A 27,413-nucleotide genomic window follows, 5' to 3' on the forward strand; every position below is an offset into this window, starting at 1 on the left:
GAAAGAGAATGAGTGTGCTCTAGTTTGTATTCAGACGCCCTCAGTTCTCCCTCTGGAGGCCAAAGAGTGTTTTTCACCAGGAGTCCTTTGGGTCACCCTCCTTTGATTACTCATGAATGGGATTCTTTTCTTGTTCATCAGGGACTTGGTTGAATTGATATTTGGGCACTATTTTTAAGGTGTTTTCCCAAGCAGATAGTGTAAAATGTTATATTCCCTTTTCATATTTTTCTCATGATTTTTCCCCATATGTTTATATTTTGTTTTTCCAAATTAAATTGCAAACTTATTAAAGGCAAAGACTTATGTTAATATTATTGAAGACATCACCTTAACCTCATCTTGTTAATAGATATTCAAATATTGATTTTTGTTGTGTACTAAATTGAAATCATAAAGGAGACAGTCTACCTATTAAAAGACTTATTTTGTTTCCATACATTAATACATATTATTAACAATACTAATAGAAGTGAGATTTATTTAGGTTCCTGATTTGTTATGTTGATAATGTAATTTTTATTTAAATATCTTCACCACGCAATCCTTTTTATTCTAGTTTCATGTTAAAGTTATAATACTTATTAGAAAGAAGTATCGTTCTCTTTTGATCAATATTGAATATCTCCTGTATGCTTGTGACTATTCCCTAATTTAATCTGACTTCAGTATAGCCTGAATCAATAAACTTTATTATATATAGAAATGAAACCAGTATTTGGGCCAGAAATGTGTTTCAAATTTACTTTTTAAAATGAGTTTACAGTCAATTAATTTTAATTAGAGAAAATTCTAAAATATCTAGCATGCCTTTTAAAGTTGTTTTGCTGTTAATTCTCAAAGCTTTATTTATTCCTAATAAACATGGAGAGCAAAATAAGAATGCTCTTTCTCGCTAATAGTTGATGTAGTTTTAGAATGGTCGCAATAATTACAAGATAAGAAAGAAATTAATTGTATGAACATTGGGAAGGAAGAGGGAAATTATTTCCTTTTGTAGACTACATGATCGTCTACCTAGAAAATTTAAGAGAATTGGCAGAGATTAGGGGGAAATTATTTCCTTTTGTAGATTACATGATGGTCTACCTAGAAAGTTTAAGAGAATTGGCAGAGATTAATGGAGACTTTTACCTTTAGGAAAATAACAGTGCACACATTAAACTTGCAAAAATGAATAGTATTTCTATGTAGAAAATTTTTTAAAAAGAGAAAATAATAGAAAGTGAAATTATTCAAAATAATAACAAAATAGAAATTAATTACAAAATATTCTAAAGAATTGATGAACAAATGAAATAATTGAAAGGCTATTCAGTGCCCAAGTTTGAACTTTGTCATTATATTAAAAATAGTGATACTACCTAAATCATAGATATACTATATGAATATAATATCTACAAGTTACTTTATATGTTAATTTATAGAAGCAGACAAAATAATAGAAATTCATTGGGAGAAATTAATTTAGAATTTCTAGGGTTGTGTGAAAAAATAGTATTTCTAGATCTCAAATTATATCATAAAGCAAGACTCACTAAAACTACAATACTGGGCAAAAAAAAAATTAGAAAATAAATCAGAAGAATAGACTAGATAAGCATGAATCAGAAACAACTAAACTCTTAACTTTGTCCTCAAGAAATCTGAGAACATAAATAAACTATTTGGGGAAAGATTCCCTATTTGACAAGAAGTATTGGGAAAAATAGAAAGTAGATTGGCTCAGTATTAGGTTTAAACCAGCATTCTACACCATGTACTACAAATAAGTTTCAAATGTTTATTTCAATTAAATATAAAATGTCACCATTTAAAGTAATTGGAGTAAAGTAAATAGAGGTATTTTCCATGATTTCAGTTAGAGTGAAAATTCTTAAGCAAACAAGAGATATAAGACATTCTGAAAGATAAAATTGAAAAACTTTTCTATGGACAGAAGCAACACAAGTATAATAGCAAAACTTGTTTTTAAAAAATCTTTGCATTAAATATTCCTAGTGGTTTGAGAAATAAGATGTAAGGAGAACTAACATATTTAAAATTGAGCCATTTTCCAGTGGATACGTGATTTAACACATGAAAGATTATTCTAAATTACTAATAATAAATAGAAATGCAAGTCAACACAGCTCAGATAATTAGACTTAACAAATTGTTAAATTTGACAAAACATGAAACAATATTGGAGGACTGGTGGGAAAACAGGCATATTATAGTGTTGGTGGATTTGCAAATTGGTCTAATCATTCTGAAAAAAGTTTGGAATTATTCTAAGAAAGTAACCAAAACATCTTCCTCCTTTGATCCAGAGATACCATTGCTTATATCTATGCCCCGTATATATCTGTGTGTATATACACATGCGCAGGGTCAAAGACAGAAATGTCCCATATATGCCAAGATATTTATTACAGCATTTTTTGTAGTAACAAAGAACTGAAATTAATGTGACATTCAATTGGGAAACAAATTGTGCTATATGAAGGTATTGGAATATTACTGTGCTGTAAGAAATGACAGACATGAAGATTCAGACAAAGGGGAAGAATTATGTGGATGGATGTCTAGGATAAATTAAACCAGGTAAACTAAACCAGAAAGCCATTTTGCTTAGTGCTTCCAATAATGTAAACTAAAAGAGCAACCGCTGAAAGTACTTGAAATCGACCATCGAGGAATTAAAATGATCAGGCTAGACATATATTACACCTCTCTTTGTTGTAGCAGACAAGGATTTTAGTATTAGAATGCATATGCTGTCCAAAGTAGGCCTTTAACAGAACTCTTTTCTCTCTTCTTAATTAGTTAGAAGGGGGTAGGCTCTTTGGAGATAACAGAGAAGGGATACGCTTAAAAACGTCAATGCAAAATGCGTTAAAATTGTCTATGCTTTAGGTCGTGATGTTAATAACAAAATGATCTATTTAATTGTATGGGCTTGGAAGATACATGCTACAAATTAAGGAGAGATGAAGTCTTTTCCCTCCACAAAACAAGAGCAGTATCTTTGGAAATGAGGTTTTCCAGGATAGGTATTTCAATTATGCTTTTCAATATGTGGTTATTTTGTTATTTATAATTAATTATATTCAGTAATTCAACTATAATTATTCAATACAACAATATCTTTATCACTTATAGAAAAAAGCAGAAGAAGCTCATAAAATTTTTGAAGGTCTTGGCCCCAAAGTTGAGCTGGTGAGTGAGCCTTTGCCTTTATCCGATGTGGTTTTCCTATATGTTCCTTATTCTATTTTTCATATTTTTCTTTTTAAAAAAATTGATGTCTTTTGAACTTCATACATTTTTCCCCCTTCCACAAGGGTTAATTTTTTTTATTGTTATTAAAGCCTTTTATTTTCAAAACATATGCACAGATAATTTTCAACATTCACCCTTGTGAAACCTTATGTTCCAATTTTTTTTCCCTCCCTTCCCCTTTCCCCTAGAAAACAGAACTTCATACATAATTTTTCCCCTTCCTCAAGGGTTTTTATTTTTATTTTTAATTATTAAAGCCTTTTATTTTCAAAACATAGGCATAGGTAATTTTCAACATTCACCCTTGCAAAACCTTATGTTCCAAATTTTTTTTTCCTCCCTTCCCCCTACCCTTTCTCCTATAAGGCAGAACTTCATACATTTTTGAACTTTACTATCCACATCCTTTTTACCCAGAGAACCTTTTTTTTTTTTAAATAACAAAATTTAAAAAGAAAAACAGAACAATGTAGAACTTATTCTTAGTATGAGTTAGTCGTGCCTATTGTGGGTACTTCTGTTAACTGTTCCATATCCTAATAGTCAGTTGTTTGGAGTTACTAGGGCTGCAAAACATTCCTCCTCTGATTCCAAGCCTTTCCACAGTCAGCTTTCCCAAACTTCTATTGAAGTTGGTGGTCTTGAATAAAAACCTTTGCATCTTCACAGGGCCTCTCTCAGCTTGTGCTTTTTCAGTTTACCCTCTGTGCAAAGGCATTCTAGCCAAACCTGGTGGATCCTTCATTTATCAGTCTAGACTGATTAGCTCATCAGTGCTAGAACCTCCTCCCCATGTAGTTTGGCACCTTTCTGTAATCTGAGATCTAAGGATTTTTGCTAGGGTTCCAGAAAGTTAAATACCTTGACCAGCCGAGAAGGGTCAGTGTTAGGACATGAACCTTGCTGCCTTCGGGCTGGCCCACTGCCCAGGAAGCCTATCTCTCTTGATTCATTGTGAATAAGAAAACTGAGGGTTGGCAGTCCTATGTATATGAGGAACCCACTGCATCTCATCTATCCTGTTTGGCAGGACAGTAATTTTGGATTATTAGGGAGGGAAAGATGCAGTAATGATGCTAATGGCTACCCTAAACTTAACTTGAAATCTAAAATACCTATGAAATTTTTATTTTTATCATCAGACATGAGCCCAATTTCTGGATTAAAAATACAAAACAACATACTCACTAAAAAGAGGAAAAACATGGCAAAGAGTTATCTTTCTTTGGGCATGTTTCAGATTTGGGCAGATATCAGATTTCTCAGAGTACACTTCATGGGATATATTCTGTCGCATCTTCCATAGACATCAGAAGTGATTTCTTTTTTCTTTTTTAAATTTTACAGCCACTTTACAACCAGCCGTCCGACACCAAGGTGTACCATGAAAACATCAAGACGTAAGTATTTCTTGGTCGTGGAATCCTGTCATTTAGAGGCCACCCATAAGGCACTGCTCTCTGTCAGTGAGGCTGTCCTCTGTTGGTCACTGCTTGCTGTAAGATAAAATCCTAGAGGCCTTTGAGACTCAGGCCTTTGCTCTCACATTGTGTTAGCTCCCTTTGATTTCTTGGGGGTTGGGCAAGCAGCTTTGAGTTCCCCAAGATCAAAAGTGACATAGACTGTGACATAACCTGGCTGGTTTTGTAATCGCTAGTAGAGAGTGGATACTGAACCTTGAAATGGCTTACCTTGAGGCTTGAATTTTTTGCCTCCTGTTTTGTCTTTTTTTCAGTGGAGCACCTGCAAGGCGCATGATGAAGTAAGATAATGAAGCTTTTTCATTTAAGACTAGTGATGACACCGTCCCCCACCAAGCCACATCTGCCATTGCAAAGTAGAAGCGCCACGGATCATTTTATCATTATTCACAATCCTATTCTAGGGAAATCCCTTCCATGCCTCTTGCCAGCTACGGTATTTGTAGACCCTTCTGCCATTTAATGTCCTGGCGCCTCGTGCCTTGGAAGCGCGAGGAGACTGCTCGCTCCCTCAAAGTCCTTATCCTTGCTCATTGTAGGATGAGACCTGGATGGATACCAGTTTGGGGGCTCAGAGCTTAAGTGAAATGAAAATGACTTGCGTAAAATAATTGCAGTGAGGTGTGGATCATTAGGGATCTTGCTCTTTTTTTTTTTGTTTGTTTTGTTTTGTTTTCTTTTATTTTGTTTTTTAATTTGTGATTTTAAGATGCTTTCTGGTAAATTATTTGTTAGTAAGTTACCAAAAAAATGAGATGAGCTCCAATATAATGTTTTCATATACTTTATTCAATGTTTTGCTAGCCACAAAGAAGATATTGTTTACTAATATTGATGCCCGTGGCATGTTGTTGTTAATTTTTCTCATTTCTTGCTGAGAGTACAAGTGAAACAGAAAACCCCACTGCACCCATGAGCAAGAGCTCACTCAAATACTGGTGGCAAAGATTATTTAGCCAAGAATGTGTAAGACTATGTATGAATAACAGTTACTGACTTGAATTCTGGTCTGGGGTAAAGCTCCTCATAAATATAAGATTTGTAAGATCACGAACATAATTATACATTCTTACTGTCTTCTCTTGTGGGACACATGGCATTAAACTGAAGAAAGAGGTTAACAAGATTTATTTTTTTTAAAAAGTATTTAAAATATTTTAAACATAAAATATGAAAGGCAGCTAGTTGGCACAGTGCTAGAGCTCTGGGCTTGAAATTAGGAAGACTCTTTGGGAGTTCAAATGTGGCCTCAGGTACTAACTGGGCAAGGCACTTCACCCTGCTTGCCTCAGTTTCCTTATCTGTGAAATGAGCTGGGGAGGGAAATGACCAACCAACCAGTACCTTTGCCAAGAAAACCTCAAATGGAGTCGAACATTACTGAAATGACTGACTAGCATCAGCGTAAAGTTGGAACATGGAATAAATCTGTGATACCTACAAAATTAGGAGCAAACAAAAATCTAGATAATTTCTTCAATCACCTCATTTTAATTATTTTGTGCATTATATATCTCTCTTGTAAATTTCCTGAGGGACAGTTACTGTCTTCTATTTCATTTGTATTCTCTCATACATTCAGTACTCATCTGTTTGAGTTTTAAGATATATTTGAGTTCTTAGTAAACTACCTTTTCAAATAGAACTTACAAATTGTGATGAATGTGTATTTATTTCTGATTTTTCAAGAGATTAAAGTTAGATAAAATTGAATGTATGTGAATTATTTGACCTGCATACATATGTGTATGTTATGCATACAGTAATTGAATTTATATACAGTATGATGTACATAATTATTGTTTTTCTATGGCCAGTACTTTAGTTTATATAGAATTGGTGAAGTATACTACAATGATTCTTTGTGATTCTAGACTCCTTTTCCTATACAGTCTAATCTCAAATATTCCTGCTATAGCAATGGAACAGTGACATAATTAATCCAAAGGTCATTTCAGTTTTGTTTTGGGATTTATTTTTGTTCTTGCACAAATTTCTTGCTTTTCTTTGGGGAAATCTCAAAACTTCAAAATGATGAAAATGTGCTTCCTCATAGCGGCCTCCTGCACAGTTCTTTTCCTTTATTTCTAATTAGTTGCTGGAAATGGACTGTTATTTCTCTATTACCAACTTTCTCTAATGGAACACATGCTTCTTGTGTAAAAGGGAAACTCTTAGCTTACAAAGCTGAGCCTTTCCTGGGGTGATTGGGGTCTTTAGATACTCCTGCCTTTGCAGTCTCTCCTAGTTTAGAGCAGACAAAGGGCCTGCTTATGGCATGATGAAGGGGAATAGGTATTAGCTTGTTCGGTTTGAAAGCTTGATTTTTCTATATTTAATTGAACAGGAATAATTGAGAATTGACCATATTTTTATGAGTTTCCTCAATCTTGAAGAGGAAACCTTCTAGGCAGTTATAATTGTTAAATATCAGTTTTCTGGCTTTGAAAAATAATTTTAAGATAACTTTATTATATGAAAATTATTCTCAAGTCATTTTGACTTGATTTCCCATGTCATTAAGCTATTTGATGAAGAGAGTATATCAATTATTGACTTGTATTATTTTCTCACTTTCACAAATGATATTTTCTCTTCTAGAAACCAGGTGATGAGGAAAAAACTCATCTTATTTTTTAAAAGAAGAAATCATGCAAGAAAGCAAAGGGTGAGGGCTTCTCCTTATTGACTTAATGTCTCTGAGATTTGTACAAACCTTTTTGTTTGTTTGCGTAGGCAGCCACTATTCTCCGCACCATGGCCAGGAGGAACAACTGTGTGCAGAGTTGGGCTGATGAGGATGTTGACTTATATGTAATAAAAACTTCCACCAGCGTTGTGGGGTCGTAGTTTACATATTTGTGTGTGTCATTCTTAGATTGGTTCGATATTTTATGTTCTTTTTATCCAGCCAAAATAAGACTATTGGTAAGTGGTTTTAAAAATATTTATGAAGATTGAATGGGGCGGGCTGTGCTTTCCTCTCCCTAACTTTTAAATTGAATAATTTTGCTTAAAGGAAGGTCCCTGTATTAAAAACCTGGTCATATGATAGAAATATTTTTAATTTGATTTAATTTGAACTTAACTAGAAAATAGCAAAAAAAAATATATGCCTTGATTTTTAACTAGCCTAATTCTTCTTGTATATAAGTTTTATTGCAATTTTTAATCTCTATTTTTCAGTTTATAGTATTCTTCACATGACATTTCATAGGCAAACTATAGTTTGTCTATTTCTATTTAAAATATCAAAATAAAATGTTAGTCTTTTAAATTAAACCAAAATGAATTGGTAGCTTTATCGTTAAGGTCCTGAATGTGGTGTTTTAAGAAAAACATAGAATAGGAGTTGTTGCTAAATAGAAGACAGCAGAGAGCTTCATTTGTAAGATTTTTTTTTCCTGTTAATCCTCAGACCTTTAAATCGATAATTTTTCTAATGAAATAATTTCAAAACTTTTCTTCTAATATATAGTTATTGTTGTTAATAGAATTAATTATTAATCTAATTGTGACAATAAAATTAATAGAAAGAATGACATTATATAAAGAGCTTTTGACGAAATTAGAATCTATCGAGTCCCAATGTTAATGTAAGTTTCACTGGTTGATCATCTGGGACAAGTCACTAAACAATACTGTCTTCATTGGCCTTTGAACCTTTATTTCTAACATTCAGATTCTGACAAATTATTTTTTCCTCACTTTAACTTGCTCCTGTGGCTTATCTGTCTTTGAAATTTGAGCACAAATTTTGTGTTTTACTTTTGGAAAGCTTTTAAATCAAATTTCTTTTTGGAGGACTATTTAATAATGAACACTTTAAAATTTTTTTAAAATTGCAATGTTGTTAACTGAGCATGAATTTGAAGTTGTCACCCTCTGTTAAAAACTTTTGACACAGTTCTAGTTTGTGATGGTAAGAGTCTTGTGCTTTTGAAAGATATTTTGGGGCAGCTATAGGTGTGCAGTAGATAGAGCACCAGGCCTGAAGTCGGGAGGACCTGAGTTCAAATTCGGCCCCAGACACTTAACACTTCCTAGCTGTGTGATCCTGGGCAAGTCACTTAAGCCCAATTGCCTCAGCAAAAAAAAAAAAAACAAAAAAAAAAAACAAAAAAAAAAAAAAAAAAACTTATTCCTTGATACTAGCCTGCTTTTGGGAATATTTTAAATATTCTTCTGCCTTTTCAACCAGTGTAACCTGTAGTGTAGACAAGCTAAGTATAATACTATACACGCACACCCTCTAATAATAATATTCTCTTAAGTACTTTTATCTAATTGAGTTGGGTAATGAAACATCATTTACTTTGACCCTTCAGAATAGCGACATCACCACTGAGTGACCTACCTTTTCAAATTCTATTTAAAGTGTAATCCCTTTGACAAAGTCACATATTTGTGACACATCAGGGTAATGTTATTCAAAACCTTTCAGTTATATTTTGTCCATAATTAATTTCTTTTTTCCATATTAAATAGGAACAAAAAATCTGCCAGCGTTATGATCAGCTTATGGAGGCATGGGAGAAAAAGGTGGACAGAATAGAGAATAATCCCCGGAGGAAAGCTAAAGAGAGTAAAACCAGAGAATACTATGAAAAACAGTTTCCAGAAATTCGAAAGCAACGGGAACAACAAGAAAGATTTCAGAGGTAGTAATGAATGTCTATAATATTTTTTCCAATGAAAAATTTGACTATCACTACACAGTGTACCACTTTATCAAATTAAGGAAAATAATTATAGCTCTAGTATATTTATTTAGAATCAAATAGTTGGCTGTCATCCACTTTTATCATTTTTATAAATTTTTCTTTTGGGGGGCAAAACTGAGTAGAAGAGAATATTTTAAAATTGCTTTCTAGTTTTTGAACATGTAACCCTCTTTAGGAATGACTGTGAATATGGATGACAATGCCATGCAGAGCATCTGAATTTCCACATTATAGTCATTCTAACAATAACTTTAAAAAAAGGTTCATGGTAATGTTAATTGATAACAAGTTATCCAGCTTAAGAGATTCTTTTCATTTGTTTGGATAATCTCTGGTTTATTTTTCTTTTTAGAAAACAAAATGCTTATTGGTAAAGATTTTTGAGTTCTTTAGTTTTTATTATCTTTTGCAAACCAGAAATATGAAAATCCTTTTCATCCCACTTAAGTTTCTATATTGGAGGGTATTTAAAAAAAAAAAAAAAAACATTTGTCATATTCCTTAGCCATGCTACTCTTGGCTGAAAGACAGACCAGAGGCTCCTGTCTGAAGTTTAGATGAAATCAGCAGCTGTAAAAAAAAAAGCCAAAAAAAAAAAACCCCGACTCTAAGAATACTCTTCCAGAAGGTTCTCCCATATGTGCACTTGTTGAGCATGTGGCCTTTAAATGTTTGGATCAGCTTTTAAATAGTTACTCATTTACATGGTGATCGCCTCATGTTACCTAGCCTGCTTATTTAGTCATATTTTAAAGTTTTTTTGCATTCATTTTTGTGTTTTAAACAGGATATTTAAAAAACAAAACAAAACACATTACCCTCCTCTAGAAATTAGTATGGTAAATTCAATGATTGTATACTTTAAAATGTAAAAGATCTTTCATTCTGCTTGAACTTTTCTTCTTGTGTCTAGGGTTGGGCAGAGAGGAGCTGGTCTTTCTGCCACCATCGCACGAAGTGAGCATGAGATTTCTGAAATTATTGATGGCCTCTCTGAGCAGGAGGTAAGCCTGGTGATTGGTTTGGAGATTTTATGGGGCCTCTTTCAGTCTTAACCCCTAGAGAACTATAATACTTTATACGTTATTCAGAAAAGAGGACAAGTCTGAATGAATGATTCTATCCTCACTGTTCACATCCTTATAAGATTAACTAGATCTTTATACCCGCTGGTGGACCTCAAGTTTATTTACAGATTTAGCAACAAAGTTGGTGGTTTGTACAAATCAAGAATAGTCAGGTGAGGGTAATCACAGAAAGAGCGACTAATTTAAAGAATGTAATATATTTATAAGCGATATGATATAATTTGATGTAAGCTCTGTAGAGGAATTATAAATATAATCTTTCTGCATCTACTCACTTATTTTTCTCTTTTAACCCTTTTCACTTTATTTTCATTGCTTCTGAATCTTTAGATTGGAGACATTTGGTTTTTTTTGGGGGGGAGGGGGAGAGAATGGTGATTTAGGTGTTTGGATTGTTTGATAAGTAAAGTAGTAAGGTTAGTCCAAGAATGGCTTGGTCTTATGATCAGACAGAAGCATGTTCAAGAGTTTAGCTCTCTTTTCTGAAGGACTTGTGGGATTTGGCTTTTCCAGATCCTAGCTATTCTATCAGCTTGTGTGATTGGCAAGTCATTAGCTGTCCATTTGCTTCACTTGCTCCATCTACCAATGATAAGACCTTGTATTGATGGTCTATTCTTCTCTAATCTGATAATCATAATTTAGAGCTGAAATGAGCCTCTGAACTTGTCTCCATATGAGAGATAAGGCCTGGAACTAGAGGGCCTTTGAAACAACTGCAGAATTATGCATGTGATTTGGGCTCTTAACTTCCAATGTAGGACTTTCCCCAGTGGATGGCTGCCATTTGCATTTGTCTTTTCAGATACTTGAAGAAACAAAGCATGGGATTATATGAAATGGTTCCATGTACTTAAATTGATAACGTTTTACTTATCCATGGACCATTCTCTGGCAGTGGGAAGTTTTTTAAAAACATAGATTCTCTTTGTTATGGCATTTGTCCTGGGAAACTTCATCTCTATTTGTGAAGTACTGTGTTTGACTTAAGTTTGCTTCATGGATGAGCCTATTTAGGAATTCACAGAGCTTGAAAGTCATGAAGACTCTAGCTTCCCAGTTCTTGCGTGTTCTTTCATCTACCCATCCCTAATCCTGCTTAAGGTTGTCATGTTATTTACCATGGAGGCATAAGGAAGTATTCCTATGGAACTGATCTCTTGTTTGTAGAACTAATGCATGTAGGGCATACCTGTAGTTTTGATATAGGTGAAAAAAAAACAGCAGTGGATTTTGAGTGAGAAAATGTGCATTTAATTCTGACTCTAGTGACCATTAGTGTCCTCTGTTTCCTAATCTGTAAAATGGGCTTAATAATCATACTCTATGATGACCTTATAGTGTCATGGGGAATCAAATGAAAAACCTTGAAAAATTGTTTAAGTATGGTAAACTACTAAATTAAATCAGCTCTTACTGTGAATATATAACCTTCTGACTACATGACTGTAAACAAAGACTTAGAAGTAATTTGAAGGGATTGGACAAATTTTTACTTGATGCTAGTTTAAACTTGGGCATAATGACCAAACCCTGAGTCAGGACACAGAGATTTGGCTTCAACCTTACCCCTGCTACTGGCCCTCTGTGGAATCCTTGGCAAATCACTTAACCTTTCTAAAGCCACAGTTTATATTCTGCAGAAGGAGCAGCAAGGCCTTCGTTATACCCACCTCAGTATGTTTAAATTAAACTAAAATGAAGCATCCTAAGGTTTGCAGTCTTATTTGTCTGGTTTAGTTTATTATCTGAATAATAATTCAGATAATATAATAATAATTCAGAGCTCTTCTCCCTCTTCCCCTCAGAACTTCTTTCAGAAAAGTTTTCTATGTGTGATCTTGGTGAAGTCACTTAACCCTCTGAAGCTTCATTTTATCTTCAGAATGAGGAAATTGAAGTAGATGAATGTTAAGATTCCTTCCAGCTCCTCCATGCTGCCCATTTATGCCTTATCCTACAGAAAGGGGTGAGACGTTGGGGACCCAGTGTCACCCTGAAAAAAACCGTGCTCTCCAGTCTCTGTGGTCACTGGTCACTCAGGTTTTTGCTAAGAGAAATTGACCGAGGGCGAACCTGTTGACTGTGAAAGCAGCGCATTTCCATCAAGTTTTCATTTCTTTTTTTGGAATTGTAACTCCCACACATTACTTGTAGTTCTGCCAAACAAAGCTCATTTAGTCATTCCTCCTTCAAACACTTATGCAACTATCATCTACTCACCAAGCCTTTTCTCTGGGACTAAATGTCTCTAGTTCTTTCAGCCTGAGAGCCTTCTCCATGCCAGTGATGCTTCCTTTGAATGTTAATGCATAGCAGTGTCCTCCCTAAGATGTATTAGAACTGGATACTCCATTTCAGATGTGGTCAAGATTGATTCCCTTGTTAAAATGAGGTGTTATCATGGACCTTCTTTTAATGCTGTTTTTGACCGTGTTTGCTTGACTTTCATGTCATTCTGTTGACACATTTGGAGAATCTTCCTTCCCCCTCCCCAGTCCGTCTCCCCCCCCCCCCTCCCCCCCCGAGGCATTTGGGGTTAAGTGACTTGCCCAGGGTCACTCAGCTAGAAAGTGTTAAGTATCTGAGGCTGAATTTGAACTCGGGTCTTCCTGACTTCAGGAAGACTTCAGGGCTGGTGCTCTATCCACTGCACCACCCAGCTGTTCCATATTTGGAGAATCTTTTAAGTAAATCTCTCAAGACTTATTTCAGATGGACTCTTGTCTACGCCTTCTTCACCTCTTCATTCCTAGTCAGTTTTATCTTATTTGATGCTGCCTGGTGTTCTGGCCTTATAGAGATCTTTCTGAACCTTGGTTGTTATCCAGAATGATGCAATTTCTGTATCACCAGCAAATTTAATAAGCAATCACCTATATCATCAACTGTCATTGATAAACATGTTTGCACTAGGGAGTAAGAAGCTGACCAAGATCCCTAGCATCCTCCACAGGAAAATTCCTTTCCATTTGACACCAGGCCATGCAGTTTTAGTCCCAGATAGATTAAATTCTCCTATTGCTTATCCAACATCATTACATCTTTTCTCAAAAGAGAGAAAAAGGAAGCATAAGAAACAATTATCAGCTGCGTTGCTGAAATCTAGGTGAACCGGACATTCAAGAGTTTTGTCAGAATTTGAGGTCAGGCTTGTGTATTTTGTACTTTTCTTTCTTCCTGCTAGAGAATTGTAACATTTGTCCTTTTTCCAATGCTGCACTAACTCTCCTAAGATTACTGAAAAGCTCAGGAAGCACATCTTGCAGTTCATTCAAGATTGTTTTGGTGCTAACCTGTATTCTGCTGCTAAACTTGTGACTACATTGGAAATACTTGGGAATCTTACCTTCTAAGATGTGTCCCAATATGATTACAAAACACATTTCACAAAGACAGATATAAATCATTGGAGATAGACTCGTTGTTCACGGGTAGGCTAAACAATTATCAAAATGGCAATTCCAATTTTTCTTGGTTAGCAGCTTCCTTTTTGCTTCTTCCTCAGAATTTTTTCTCTTTGTCTTTTGAATTAATTTCTTAGGGGGTTCTTGCCCTTCTGGCCTGGCTGCACTTTCTTTTTTTTTTTTTTTTTCTTAATAGCATTTTATTTTTCAAAATACATGTAAAATAGTTTTCAACTATGATTTTTGCAAGACTTTGTGTTTCAAATTTTTCCCCATCCTTTCCTTACTTCCCCTCCTTAAGACAGCAAGCAATCTGATATGTTAAGCATGTGCACTCCTTTGAAATGTATTTCAACATTTATTATGTTGTCTATGCAAGAAAAATCAGATCAGAAGGGAAAAAAAACATGAAAAAGAAAAAACAACCAAAAAAGGTGAAAACCATTGTGCTTCTATCCATATTCAGTCTCCATAGTTCTCTCTCTGGATGTGGATGGCATTTTTCATCCCAAGTCTATTGAGATTGCCTTGAAATCATCACATTGTAGAAAAGAGCCAAATCCATCATAATTGATCTTCACATAATCTTCTTGTTCTCTTAATTCTGCTCATTTCACACAGCATCACTTCATTTTAGTCTTTATAGGATTTTCTGAAACCAGTCTGTTCATCCTTTCTCATAGAAAGATAATATTCCATTACATTCATATACCATAACTTATTCAACTTATTCATTCTTACTGAGGGATATCCATTTGGTTTCTAATTCCTTGCCACTACAGAAAGAGTTCCTACAAACATTTTTGCACATATGGGTCCTTTTCTCTCTTTTTTGATCTTTTGGGATACATGTCCAGTAGTGACACTGCTGGATCAAATGTTTGATAGCCCTTTGGGCATATTTCCAAATTGCTCTCCAGAATGATTAGATCATTTTACAACTCCACCAATAAATGCATTAGTGTCCCAATTTTCCCATATCCCCTTCAACATTTATCATTATCTTTTCCTGGCCTAATTTCTTCTAGAACTTAAATTCTCTCTCCTCAAAGCTCTCTGAACTTTGTTCACATAAAATTCGGAGTGCTTATCAGAACATTTCCGACTTTCCTCTCTTTCTCTATCACAAGTTCCAAGGCCTCATGTTTCCCTCCATTTCAGTCCTAGAAATTAGTTCATTTTGGTAAGAATCAGATAAAATTTAAATTTCCCTTGAAGAACAAAAGTATTAGTAACACAAGTCAACAAATTACTAGCTACTTTGTTTTTTGCCTAGTAGCACCTTCCATATTTGTTTTGAAAATGGAAGTATTAGTTAATGTTATTAGGTAACATTTATATAGTGCCTACTATGTACCAGGTAGTGTCCCAAACATATTACAAATATTATCCCATTTATTCTAATAACAACCCTGGAACCTTGGTGCTGATATTATTATCCCCATTTAGAGCTATAGAAACTGAGACGAACAAGTTAAGTTAGTTTCCCAGGATTTAAACACTTAGTAAATGTCTGAGACAGCATCTGGATTCAAGTCTTCTTGACTCTGGACCCTTTTGCTCTTTCCACTTGCCTTCTTGCCTTCTAGCTACTCATCGTTATTATCCCAATGAGTATTGCATTTCTCCAAGCAGGCTTATGATCGGGTTCCTCTTTCTAAGCCCATGGTCTTCAGAGTATTTATTCTCTGATGATACTATCAATAGGTTTTCCTTTTCTAGAATGTTACTCAAATTCTTTTTGCCATGTACCTTGCCTTGGTGTCTGTTTTCTTTTTATGTCAGTGCCTTCTTACTGTACAGTTTTTTGCCATTTCTTCCCCTTCTCTTTTATTATTAGCTATACTTTGTGCATTTTTGTGTAGATATTTGAAGTCATGGAGTTTTTAGCAGGCTATTTTCTTGAAAATTTTCTCAGTGAACTAAAATTATCCTTATTTGGCAGATTCAGTTTCATTTTTTAAAAGTGATCTTTATATTTAGTATCTTTAAACTATACTCTTTGAGCATCTATTAGCATGGACAACTTTGATATAGCACTTCTAAATTAGGAAGTGCTTCATGTACATCTTTTTTTTTTTTTTTGAGTCCTTCTAATAGGAGAAGAAAAGCATGAGCATTCTTCCCATTTTGCAGAGAAGAAAATTGAGGCTCTGAGAGGTTAAATGATTTTTTTCAAGTTTATGCATCGAGGAAACACCAAGAGTCTCATCCTGTGCTAATTTTGCCCCAATATACTGCTTCCTCACAATACTTTCCAAGTTGTTCTACTTCTGCCATTAATATGTGTCTTTTCTATAGTACAACTTAAAATTGCTGCTTTAAATATTATCCCAAATAAATTACTTTTCTTTTTGTAGAACAATGAAAAACAAATGCGTCAGCTTTCTGTCATCCCACCCATGATGTTTGATGCCGAACAAAGAAGGGTGAAGTTTATCAACATGAATGGTCTCATGGAGGATCCCATGAAAGTGTATAAAGACAGACAGTTCATGAATGTTTGGACTGACCATGAAAAGGAGATCTTTAAAGAAAAGTAACTAGACTTTTAATAATTCTTTACAAAATTACATGTCACTTGCATGATACTGTGCCAATGCCCCTTTATAAATTTATTGAGCAAGCATTTATTAAGTGCCCTATTGGAGAGCAAAATACATAAATGAGATAATGTTTGCCCTCAAGCAGCTTACATTCTATTGGGGAATCACAGGGCGGCATATCAGTAGAGAGGGATTATGTACACACTAAACAGAGTATTGGGGATGGGAGGAGAAAGGCCACCAGATGGAGAATATAACATGTGTTGGGAGGGAATGTGTGTTAGAAGCACTGAGGATAACTGGCCAAAGTTCTGGAGATGGGATATGGAGCATCGTGTGTGATGAAGAGCAGTGAGTCACTTTGGCTTGACTTTTCTATAAAGAGGAGAATCATTTGTATAATCTGGAAAGATAGGTTAGCATCAGGTTGTCAAGGGTTTTATGTATCAAATAGAGAAACTTGTGTTTTATTCTTGCGGCAATTGGGAGATGACAGAATGACATTGCCAGAACTATGTATAGGATTATCATTTTGACGCCTGTGTGGAGGATGACTAGGAAGAAAGGAGAGAATTTGGATGCAGATTTTCTTGCCTCCAAATGCAGTGACTATTATAATAGTTTAGGCAAAAGGTGATGAAGGGCTGATGTAGTATGACAGTTGTAAGATGAGAACAGATGTAAGAGATGTTATGGAAGTACAGTCAACAAAACTCGCTAACAGATTGGACCTGAGAGATGAGAAGAGTGAAGAATTGAGACCGTCTTCAAGATTGCAAGTTTAAGTCCCTGGAAGAGTGATGTTGCCTTTCCCAGAAATAGGGAAGCTAGTAAGTGTGGGGAGTGGGGGACGCATGTGGGCGAAAGATAAGTTCTTTTTATAGATGTTGAGTTTTTGATGCTTAATAGATATTTACCAGAAGGTTTCTGTTAGACAATTGGTGATGTGGGACTAGAGTTGATTCCAGAGAGCAAGACTGGATATATCGCTTTCTCTGTTGATTGCCCAGAAATGATAATTGAACTAATAAAAACTAATGAGGTCACCAAGAGTGGATAAAAGAAAACATTGGTGACCCTGGGCACTCTCAACCCTGATTGCTTCAAGAAAGAAAGAGAGAAAAAGAGAAAATATTGTAGCACCTTGAAGAAACCCTGTGGTACCTCTTAGGCATACCTTTGGCACATAGGTGGTGATCCATCAAGGAAATGAGGCATCCATTTATGTAGGAAAAGGAAAAAGAACAAAATTATTTATAAACATGAAGGAAAAAATATAGAAGAGCCTAAGTATTAGGCAAAAAGTGTCTTTTGCTGCAGAAGGATAAAGAAAGGTGACCAAAAATAAACTATTGGGTTTGACAAGGGAACATTCATAACAAAAAAGGCAATTTTAGTTCCACCATGATTGCAAGTGAGATTTCAAGGTTTTGAGAAATGAGTAGGAAATGGGAAAATTAAGACATTAAGTGTAGAATAGCTTTTTGGACTTTGGCAGTGAAAGGAAAGAGAGACCGAGCGCAGTTCTGAGGTATTGTACAGAAGTCTCCAAACTTTTTCCTGGGCTTAGTGTCGCACAGTAATTTTTTCTTGGCTCTTTTAGGCCAAAATACTTAATTTCATAAGTATTTCTGTCCTAAAAAAAAAAAAAAAATTCATGTAAATTTTTTTAAATTACATTTTAAAATAGCCACAATTGCTATTACTATTGGAACATATCTGCTTTTTGTCCATAGCACCACTTCTCAAACCTTTGGAATCTGATTGGACACCATTACTCTCATTTCCTATTCCACTGAGTTTCACATGGTACTTTTTTCACAGCAACCACCAAAATCCCAGTTTTATAAACAAGAAGGTTTGAGAAGTTACTAATGTAACCAAGAGCACAAGTAAACATAAACATGTCTCAAACATTTGGGAACATTATCAAGCAGTAGAACAGCCTGAGTTGAAAGTGGAAGCTACTTTGAGCTTGTAATTTGTGCAGTGTTCACAAGATGGATACCACTCTTTTACTCTCAAAAATTTAAGTTATCCCATGGTACCCCTTTGAGTTCCCTGCAGCACCAAGATGCACAGTTTGGGATCTGTATGTATAATATGATAAAAGTGGCCAGGTGTTTTTTAAAGGTGGGAATAGAGCTAGTGTTATGAAACAGTAAAGGAGTTAACTGAATGTTTGCATTGATTATTATTTCCATTGAGGGCTGGCAATTGTATTAATTGCTATAGTTTATATCAATTGTAGTGTAACTAGTACCCTCCTACAAATTATAATCATTGGATGTGGGGGCATACAGGTCTCAGGAAGGGAAGGGGCTTGTTGATCCATAAGGCAATTTCCATTTTCAGTCTGTGATCCTATTGTAACCGTTGTTATGTGAATTTTAAAATTTCGCTTCTTAGTTTTCTTACGTTGCCTGTGTGTGAACAGATTTTTGGTTTCATGTTTTGGAGTTTTGAAGTTATAGGGATTAATACAGTTTACCTTAAAAAAAAAACAAAAACCATTTGAAGATTAATTAACTGAATATTTCATGTTAAAATAATAGCAACATAAGGGAATGTCAGGAGATTATTTTCTTCCTCTTCCCACATGTTCCCTCTTTCCCCATCACAATAATCCCAAATGATTTGTTAGGTAATATTTGGGGAGTATGTATGTATGTTTACTTAATGTCTTATTCAAGAACAGTGTTGTTAATACATCTGTCTCAATTACAGGTTTGTCCAGCATCCAAAGAACTTTGGTCTTATTGCCTCCTACTTGGAAAGAAAGGTAATAAAAATTTCTCATTCAGATTTTATCATGTGGCAAAATTTTAATTGTTCCACATAATAATATTCGTTAAGAAAAGTTTAAATAAAAATGCCTACAACCAGTTTCTCTCTTTCACAAACCTTTTAAACACTATACAAATGCCACTTTAATATAGTAACCAGGCCTCCATTATGATGATGACTTCATTCCCTGAGCCTTCTTCCATAATCTTGCTTAGCTAAAGCAGTGTTTATAGAGAAATACAGGAGTGTGCTGATCAGTATTTAACAACCAGGTTCTCTTCTCTCAAAAACATATCCACATTCACTTTTAAGATTAATGTGCATTATTTACATTTAAATCTAGAAGGTCAACAAAAATCTATTTGTATTTATTGCCAATTTAAAAACAATAGAAACACTTCCATTAGGAATCTTGTTGGCTGATTCTGATAGAAAAGTCATCATTGCTATACTATTCCAATATGTTTTTGTTTGTTATTTTAAACATAACTTTAGAACTGGATTGCTTAGATGTAGTTTCTGAGGTATGAGCTATTTATACCTATAATAGATAAAATATATTTTTAATATCAAAGACATAAAAATTTATAAAGTTGGCTGTTGGTTTTTTTTTTTTAATGAAAGTAAGACATTTGAATCTATGAAATGGACTTTCACTACTTTAATTCATAATGAAAATAAGACCAGAGTTGCTTTCAGTTAGAAATAAAAACTTGATGAGATGTTATGAATATCAATGCTTATAACTTCACTAGAGCAATTTCAGCATCTAGGACAAGTGAATTCTGATAATGCTCATTGATTTCAACATAGCAAATTATAAAATCAAAAAATTTGATGCCAGTAAGTTAAATCTTTATAAGATGTATAATTTATTTTTTTAAAAAGACTTTTTTGTTTTTCCTAGTTTATATTTAGATCAGTAATCACCTTTTTATTATTTTCTTTATTTACTTGAGTCCAAACTGTGGCAAGAGATATATTGAGCTTTTCTTGTTTCTCTTGCTTCACTATAATTTTTCAGTTTTCTATTGGAGGAGAAATTTGATTCAATAATTTATAATTAGGGTGCCCATGCCCCTCTGAAAAATGGTAATTCAATTGAAAACCATTTTGATCTTTGCAACAATTAACATACTGGGCTTTTATGGTTAGATCTTGGTTCTTCTGGACCAGTAGATCAGAACCAGTGGAGGATGATATCTTATTTATGTGAAGAAACTGTAAGCCATTTGCCATTTATTTCTATTACACTTTCTTTTCAATTTTCAGAATTTCTTAATTAAGACAAAGGAAGTTCTTCTAGAGGAAATAGTAGAATATGATATACATGGTGTTGTCCTTTTGGTCCTCTGTCAAAGTAGTTGCTAGGGTAGGAAAATATATAAGAGCATAGTACTTCTTCAGTATTCATTCTTTCTGATAATTGTAAAAATAATCATGAACATTTCCACCTGCAGAAAGAGGATTTTTTTTTTAGACTAAACTGCTCAGTTTCAAATAAGGTATATGTAGATAAAACTGCTGGACTGAAATAGCCTTGTATTCCTCTAGAAGAATTAAAAATCAAACACATTAAGAATTTCCAGTTGAAGTGTCACAGTTCCTGTCAAGTTTTGATCAGAGTTATTAAGACTGGCTTAGCATGGCATTACTAATAATTCTTAAATTGTGATTTAAGATTTAAGATTGGGATTAAATTGTGATTTAAGATTAAATTGTGAGAGATTGTGAGTGTAATATATAATAAGAGAATGTAAACATATAGGGAATGTTGGGTCTTGGTTTCTTGGTTTTTCTTATTTTGGGCATTGTTTATGTGTTTTGGCTTTTTAGAACCCTAAATATGATTATTCTACAGACTTCCCAAGTATAAAAACATTTTGTGCCAGTTGTATGTATATTCCATGACCTATTTATAAATGGAATCTTCAAAAAATTCAAAGTATAATCAGTTGTATTTGCCTACAGTCTTTATCTTTTTGAACTCTGAAAAACTGACTTATTTCGTTTTAGAGTGTGCCAGACTGTGTTTTATATTATTATTTAACCAAGAAAAATGAGAATTATAAAGCCCTAGTAAGAAGAAATTACGGGAAACGCAGAGGAAGAAACCAGGTATGTGTAACCACTGTGTTCAAGAAGCTTAAGTTTTTCTTTGTGGAAATGTAAAACTGAATATTATAAGTGTTACACCCCTATGGACTACTCTATCCTGATAGCTCCTCTTTGAGCTACTCTTAATGCCCGTTTGTCAATGGCACAGCTAGGCCACAGCTTACCCGTCTCCGGGCACCAACCCGGATCCCACAGAGACAGACCACCAGTAGGTAGGGGTGAAGCGAAAGAGAGCTTTATTCTTAGATAGTACATATTTATCCCCCCCCCGAAGATCTGGGGGAAAGGGAGGTCCTCTAGGAACCTGGCATAATGGGATTGGCCCAAGAAGAAGGAGGGAGGCGTGCTAGGCTTTGAGAGCACTAAGGAGGGAGACGTGGTACCTGGGGTCAGACACCACCTCCTGGGTAGAACTCGCCTGCGCCTCGGTACCTCTCATCCCTCAGTTCCTCCCACATGCCTTGAACTGCATTCCTTGCTTCTAGAGGCTTTTTAAGCCTTACAATAAGAATTCACATGAAACCTTAAGTTTAGATATTTAATGCTTGGTCTATTTTTTATTAAATTAGGCTAAGTAGCTTTATATATTTGAAAGATCATATCACTTCATCCTTTTCCATTTAGAGTACATTTTTGATTGGTAAATTTATGGTGAAAATCAGTTAATTTGTGTAGGGGTTTTTTGTCTTTTTTTTTTAAAGTAACTACTGGGAAATTCCTCTAGTCTAAGCTAGTGAAAGGTCCTGTTCAGTTGCCTGTGTGGCTCTTTTTATTAGGCTTCCTTTATTGAATCTTCCTTCCTCTCAGTGTTGAGGTTTACGAGCATTTTTCCTCTCTTCACCTTATGTGGGATTACTTGACTCAAGGTCACTTTTTACAATATTACCTAAATCAGGTACAAACTTTTCACCTATGTCTTTGATGTTAAGTCCTCTCTACAGCTTCCATGGTGCAATACTAAATTCTTCAGGAAATATTCAGTTTAATTTATCTTCACTTCAAGAAAGGAGATACTTGATGTTATGTTGGGGGTGACTCTTCAAAAGTTGGTCTTAATTGACATTTTAAATATTTTTTTCTAGTGTCTGAATAATTCAGTAGTTGTTTATCACTGTCCCTGACATCGAAGAAGAAAGAAAATAAGCTATAAAAGTTCCTACTTTCGAACATCTTAGCCTAATAGGCATGATATGGCACATAACACAAATAGCACAGTAGTGTAAATGTGGGAGAGGCAAGAAGTGCTGTGAGAGCTCTAACATGAATTAAGTTCCTTCTGATTAGTTGTGGGGAGGGGTGGTAGGGAGAAAGGAAATCAGGAAAGATTTCTTTGGAGAGAGAGTTCCTTTCATGGAAGGTTGCTTCCATACATGATTGTTTTATTGCTTGAGACATATCTCTTAGAATGGAGCAGTTGGGATTCCATGTTTAATGTCTCTGTTTCTTAAATATGAAAATCAGTTTGGTGTAGTAGGTAAGCTAAATGTGTAACAAAGAGAGAGGTGTTTTTTGAGTAGTGAATGTGAATATTTATGTATTCACCATATTATCAAATAAATGTATTATGAAAGTATTATGGAGAATGTATTATGATTACTACTATGATTATTCTAATTGTAATTTTAGGGATCCTAGAACTTAGCCAGCTTCTTTTTGGAAATGTATGGCTTTTTAACAGTACATTATGTCTTGAGTTTATGATAAGGTACATTAAAAAGCTATAGAATAATGCTAGTAGATATTGAGATAAATGTGTTCTATGGAAAATCCATATTTTCATCACAATTATGTGTTTTAGAGAGCAGAAAGTAATGGTTATTTGCTGGCTAGGTCCTAATCAATCTGAAATTTGCTATTGAGGTATAAAATTGTCTCCTCTCCGTTTAACATATGGGGTCAATAAGAGTGAACTTGGAAGCACCACGTGTATTTGCCAGAAAGTAGAGCCTGTACTTTGCAACCTCTCAGAGAGAGCTAACTCTGTAGCACAGAGAACCAGGGAGAACTTGAAGGAGAATGGGAAAAGATTGAGGTTATCAGGGAAACGCATATTCCCCCAAAATTAAATGACAACCTGGCTGGCTATTGTCAGTGATCGAAAGGTAAAGAGACCAACATCTCTCTGCTAGGAAGCCACTCTGTTGGCCCGGTTGTGAGGTCAGAAGTTTGGCTCCAGAAGCCAGAGGTTAGTGAAAGCAGAGCTCACTGATGTGGGAAGTAGTCCTTTGAGATTAATGACCATATACTGGAGGGAGGGAACCAGCTAGAGTTAAGATTTTTAAACTATGGGAAGCAATGGCATTCTTGTGCTGGTTTTAGTGGAAAACAATTATACATCAAAAAGTGAAAAAAACCACTAATGCCTTTTGTTGTCAGCAGCGGATGTCTCTTTTTTCAGAGTTGTTTGTGAATCAAATGCCTGTAAATATAATCATTTAACTCAGGTGAGGGTAGGGAATAATCCCTCTATCCAGAGGAATCTGGTGACAGCCTTCCCTTTATTTTGTAACAAAGCAAAATCCTCTTCTTATTAAGCCTCAATATATGTTTTCTGATTCTGAGTTGACAGACTGATTTTTCTTTTGTGGTACCTTCCTTGTGGTAGCACTGGTAATTTTCCTTTTTTTTTTTTTTTTTTTTTTTTTTGACCTGCAAAATTAGAACATTGAATCAGATAATCTTTTAGCTTAGGAAGGTACTAACACTGACATGCTAGTCAGTGAGGACTATGTTTTATGATTATCTTTCATTAGCAGTAAAGCTATTTTGAATTTTCTGTGTTCTCTCAGTCATTTCTTTGTGGCCCCTGCTATGTATTTTTGTGGTGCCTGGCCAGTGCAAAGGAGTTACTGGGATGATTGTAGAATGTAATTTTTGTCCGACCTTAATTGTCCTAATTTCCTTCTGTTAGGCAGTAGGTAAAAATAAACACTTAGAACAAGAAGCATCTTGAGCCTATTGCTCAGTTTTCTCAGTCCTCTTGACTCGAAGTTTCTAACTGCTCATTTCCTAGAATGAGGATTTTGACTTCAGGAAGGGTGGAGGGAACAGATCATTCGGAAATTGTTTAATCCCTGAGACAGCTTTAGAGTGGAGTGGAGAGGGAGAACAGAATTAAGTTTGGAATGGTGACCCCTGATCTGTTTCTTACTAGTATATATTGGATTTGACACAAAGCTGGGCAGCAGGCTAATTAAAACTAGGGTAAAACAAACATTTAGGTTTACACACAAAAGAAAAAGTTAGGAAAGGAATCCTCCTGCATCCATGTCTCTTACTTGCACTTGGGCAGCTGGACGGGGAATGCAAACTGAGATCGGCCTTTTGTCTGACACAATTTCCAATTGTGTCCCTGTTTCCATTTGTAATGAGGAAAGAAGCATTTCTGTTCTACGTCTAATTCTCATCTCCTCAGCAGAGTGAGCTCACAAATTCCATTATGTTGGACACTCGTTAATCTTAACATTTTGATAATTCAGACATTTTCCCCAGTGTCCTTTTGAGACACCCCACCAGTCAGGATTAAACTTAGGGTTTAGAGTTTAGCCTTTTCCTTGGTAGTCATTTAACCTCCTCTGAGCCTCCATTTGTACTTGAATTATCTATGTCAGGCTTGTATTGAGGTTTGAATGAGTGTTAAGAAAATGTTTTATGACCTTTATAAGCATCATATCTGTCAGCTCTTATCAGAAAAAGCATATTAGTTGTTAGTAAATAGTGTGATGGAGAAGTTGAGTAGATTCCTAAGACTGATACTGGAGACATATGAATGACGTTCATTTTCCATTGCACATGCTGTCTCTGTCTCTCTCTCAACACACACACTCACTCTCTCTCTCTCTCTCTCTTTCTCTTTCTCTTTCTCTCTCTCTAACAAATGTGATATTATTGGCTATGCTGGGATCATTTAATTGCAATCTATCCTTAGCCAACTGTCCATATTGTTGTCAGCCTTGAAATGAGCAAACACTATTTGATTGCTTAGTATGACTTTCATTCCTACTTTGCAGATTGCATCCCCAGGGGAAAAATGTTGTTTTAAAACTCTAGGAATTGACAATCAAAAATCTCTGCATCAGTGAGAGGAATGATCTGGCACATAATTTTGGTTTGTCCATAAAGCTACCCACTTTGGCAATTATCAAAGTTGATTTCAAGTTTGATCTAAGCTATGAGTTGGTTCTGGTATAATTGCAAAGTAACCATTCATTAAGAACTAACACATGTCCCAAATATAATATGTATATTTGACCACTTATTTTGATTCTTATTTTGGCTCTCAGAATGACTCTGTCTCTACTCCTGTGGTGGATACCTGGAATCCTTGCCCTCTTGCTAGTGCTCCTGGGAATTCTCCAGCATCTCTTTGTTACTGATCAAAATGACTGAAGTCTTCACTTTACCATTTCCTTTTCTGTTGCCATTCAAAAGAACCTCAGGAGATCTATTCTCCTCAGCAGTCTTCTCTCTGTGTTCTGAGACTCGATCTAGAGAACATGGACCATACATTTTTTCTGTAGAAACAGTTTTACTAATGATAGCACCAAACTCGGCTGCAGTTGAGTTTCCATGAATTTTGCTGGGCTATTCTAACAAATTTATAACATCTTTTTCATTTTGTATCCTTTGGGAAATGAGTGACAAGCTCCAAAAAGTGTTTTAGAACTTAATCTTTTGGTGAGTTGGAGGACTGCTAGCATTGAATTTTTTCTTGTATCCCTGAAGAGTTCTTCCATTAGCATCATTTATCCAGAAATGTAGTTTGATTATCTGAAGAATATTTTGACTTTTGTGTCAGTTTTTAATCACTGGTATGTTACTATAAAATAAGCTATTATAAACACCTGCAAAGCCAGTAGTTAAGTGCACTGATAAGTTCCATTGCACAAGGGTAGGGATAAGCATTGTTTTTCATGATTTTACAAATAGAGAAATCAAGGTGCAAACCATCAGTAACCATTTGTAAGTTACTTACTTAATAAAGGGAGAAGAAAGAATGTGTTTCATCAGCAGTTTGCAGGTACCCAGAGGAAAGGGACCTATTTTATTATCCACATTGAAGAGAATAGGAAGGAGGTATGTGTGTGTGCGTGCATGAGTGTGTGTGTGTGTGTGGACAACTGAATAATTATAAAGAAGAAAAAAGAAAAAAAGGTTCAATTAATAAGATATTACTTTAAAAGTATTCTCTTATTGAGTTATTTTTCAGTCATGTCAAACTCTTCAGGATCCCTTGGGAGTTTTCTTGGCAGAGAGACTGGAATGGTTTGTCATTTCCTTCTTCAACTCATTTTACAGATGAGGAAACTGAGGCAAACAAGTTGTTCAGGGTTACACAGCTAATAAGCATCTGAGATCAGATTTGAACTCATGAAGTGCTTTATCAATTGCACCAACTAGCTGCCTCCAGTAAAATACTATAAAATGAAAAAAGTTTTACAATTAAGTTGTTGAGAGGTTACGTACTGGATGAAACAAATTAACTGATTGGGAGTTGTAACAATTTTCACTTTAAAAAAACAACAACTGTTATTTGCTTGCATTTTGTTTTCTTATTTTTCTTTTGGATCCGATTTTTCTCGTGCAGCATTATAATTGTAGAAATATGTATAGAAGAATTACACATGTTTTATATATATTGGATGACTTGCCATCTCGGGGAAGGAGTGGGGTAAGGGAAGGAAAAAAATTTTGGAACACAAGGTTTTGCCATGGTGGATGTTGAAAACTATGCATATATTTTGAAAATAAGTAATTATTTTTTATTAATTAAAATAAAAAAAAATTAAAAAAATAAAAAAGAAAGTTCATTTTTCAAACTCTGACTGCAATGCCAAATAGAATTGTGTACCTATATAGTTGTTAGTCTTGATTTCACAGCAGAAGTCTCTAGTTGAGGGAATCTGCCAAAGCTAGTGTACTCTGCTGCCATACCAGCCAATCAGGCTGGATTCAGTGGGGATTACCCCAAGTAACCCTTGGGGGTTAGAGACTTGCA

At 34.9% G+C, this 27,413-nt stretch overlaps 1 protein-coding gene across 1 annotated transcript in view; it reads left to right on the forward strand.

The window, feature by feature from the left end:
* Positions 1–27,413, forward strand: part of NCOR1 (nuclear receptor corepressor 1) — a 174,184-nt gene that overhangs the window by 64,956 nt on the left and 81,815 nt on the right. The window contains 8 exon segments of the mRNA XM_051992080.1: positions 3,145–3,201; positions 4,612–4,664; positions 7,347–7,413; positions 9,234–9,406; positions 10,383–10,473; positions 16,325–16,503; positions 19,238–19,292; positions 21,314–21,415. Coding sequence (XP_051848040.1) covers positions 3,145–3,201; positions 4,612–4,664; positions 7,347–7,413; positions 9,234–9,406; positions 10,383–10,473; positions 16,325–16,503; positions 19,238–19,292; positions 21,314–21,415 — 777 coding nt within the window.

The sequence above is a fragment of the Antechinus flavipes genome, chromosome 4 (assembly GCF_016432865.1).
Source record: "Antechinus flavipes isolate AdamAnt ecotype Samford, QLD, Australia chromosome 4, AdamAnt_v2, whole genome shotgun sequence".
Taxonomy (NCBI): Eukaryota; Metazoa; Chordata; class Mammalia; order Dasyuromorphia; family Dasyuridae; genus Antechinus; species Antechinus flavipes.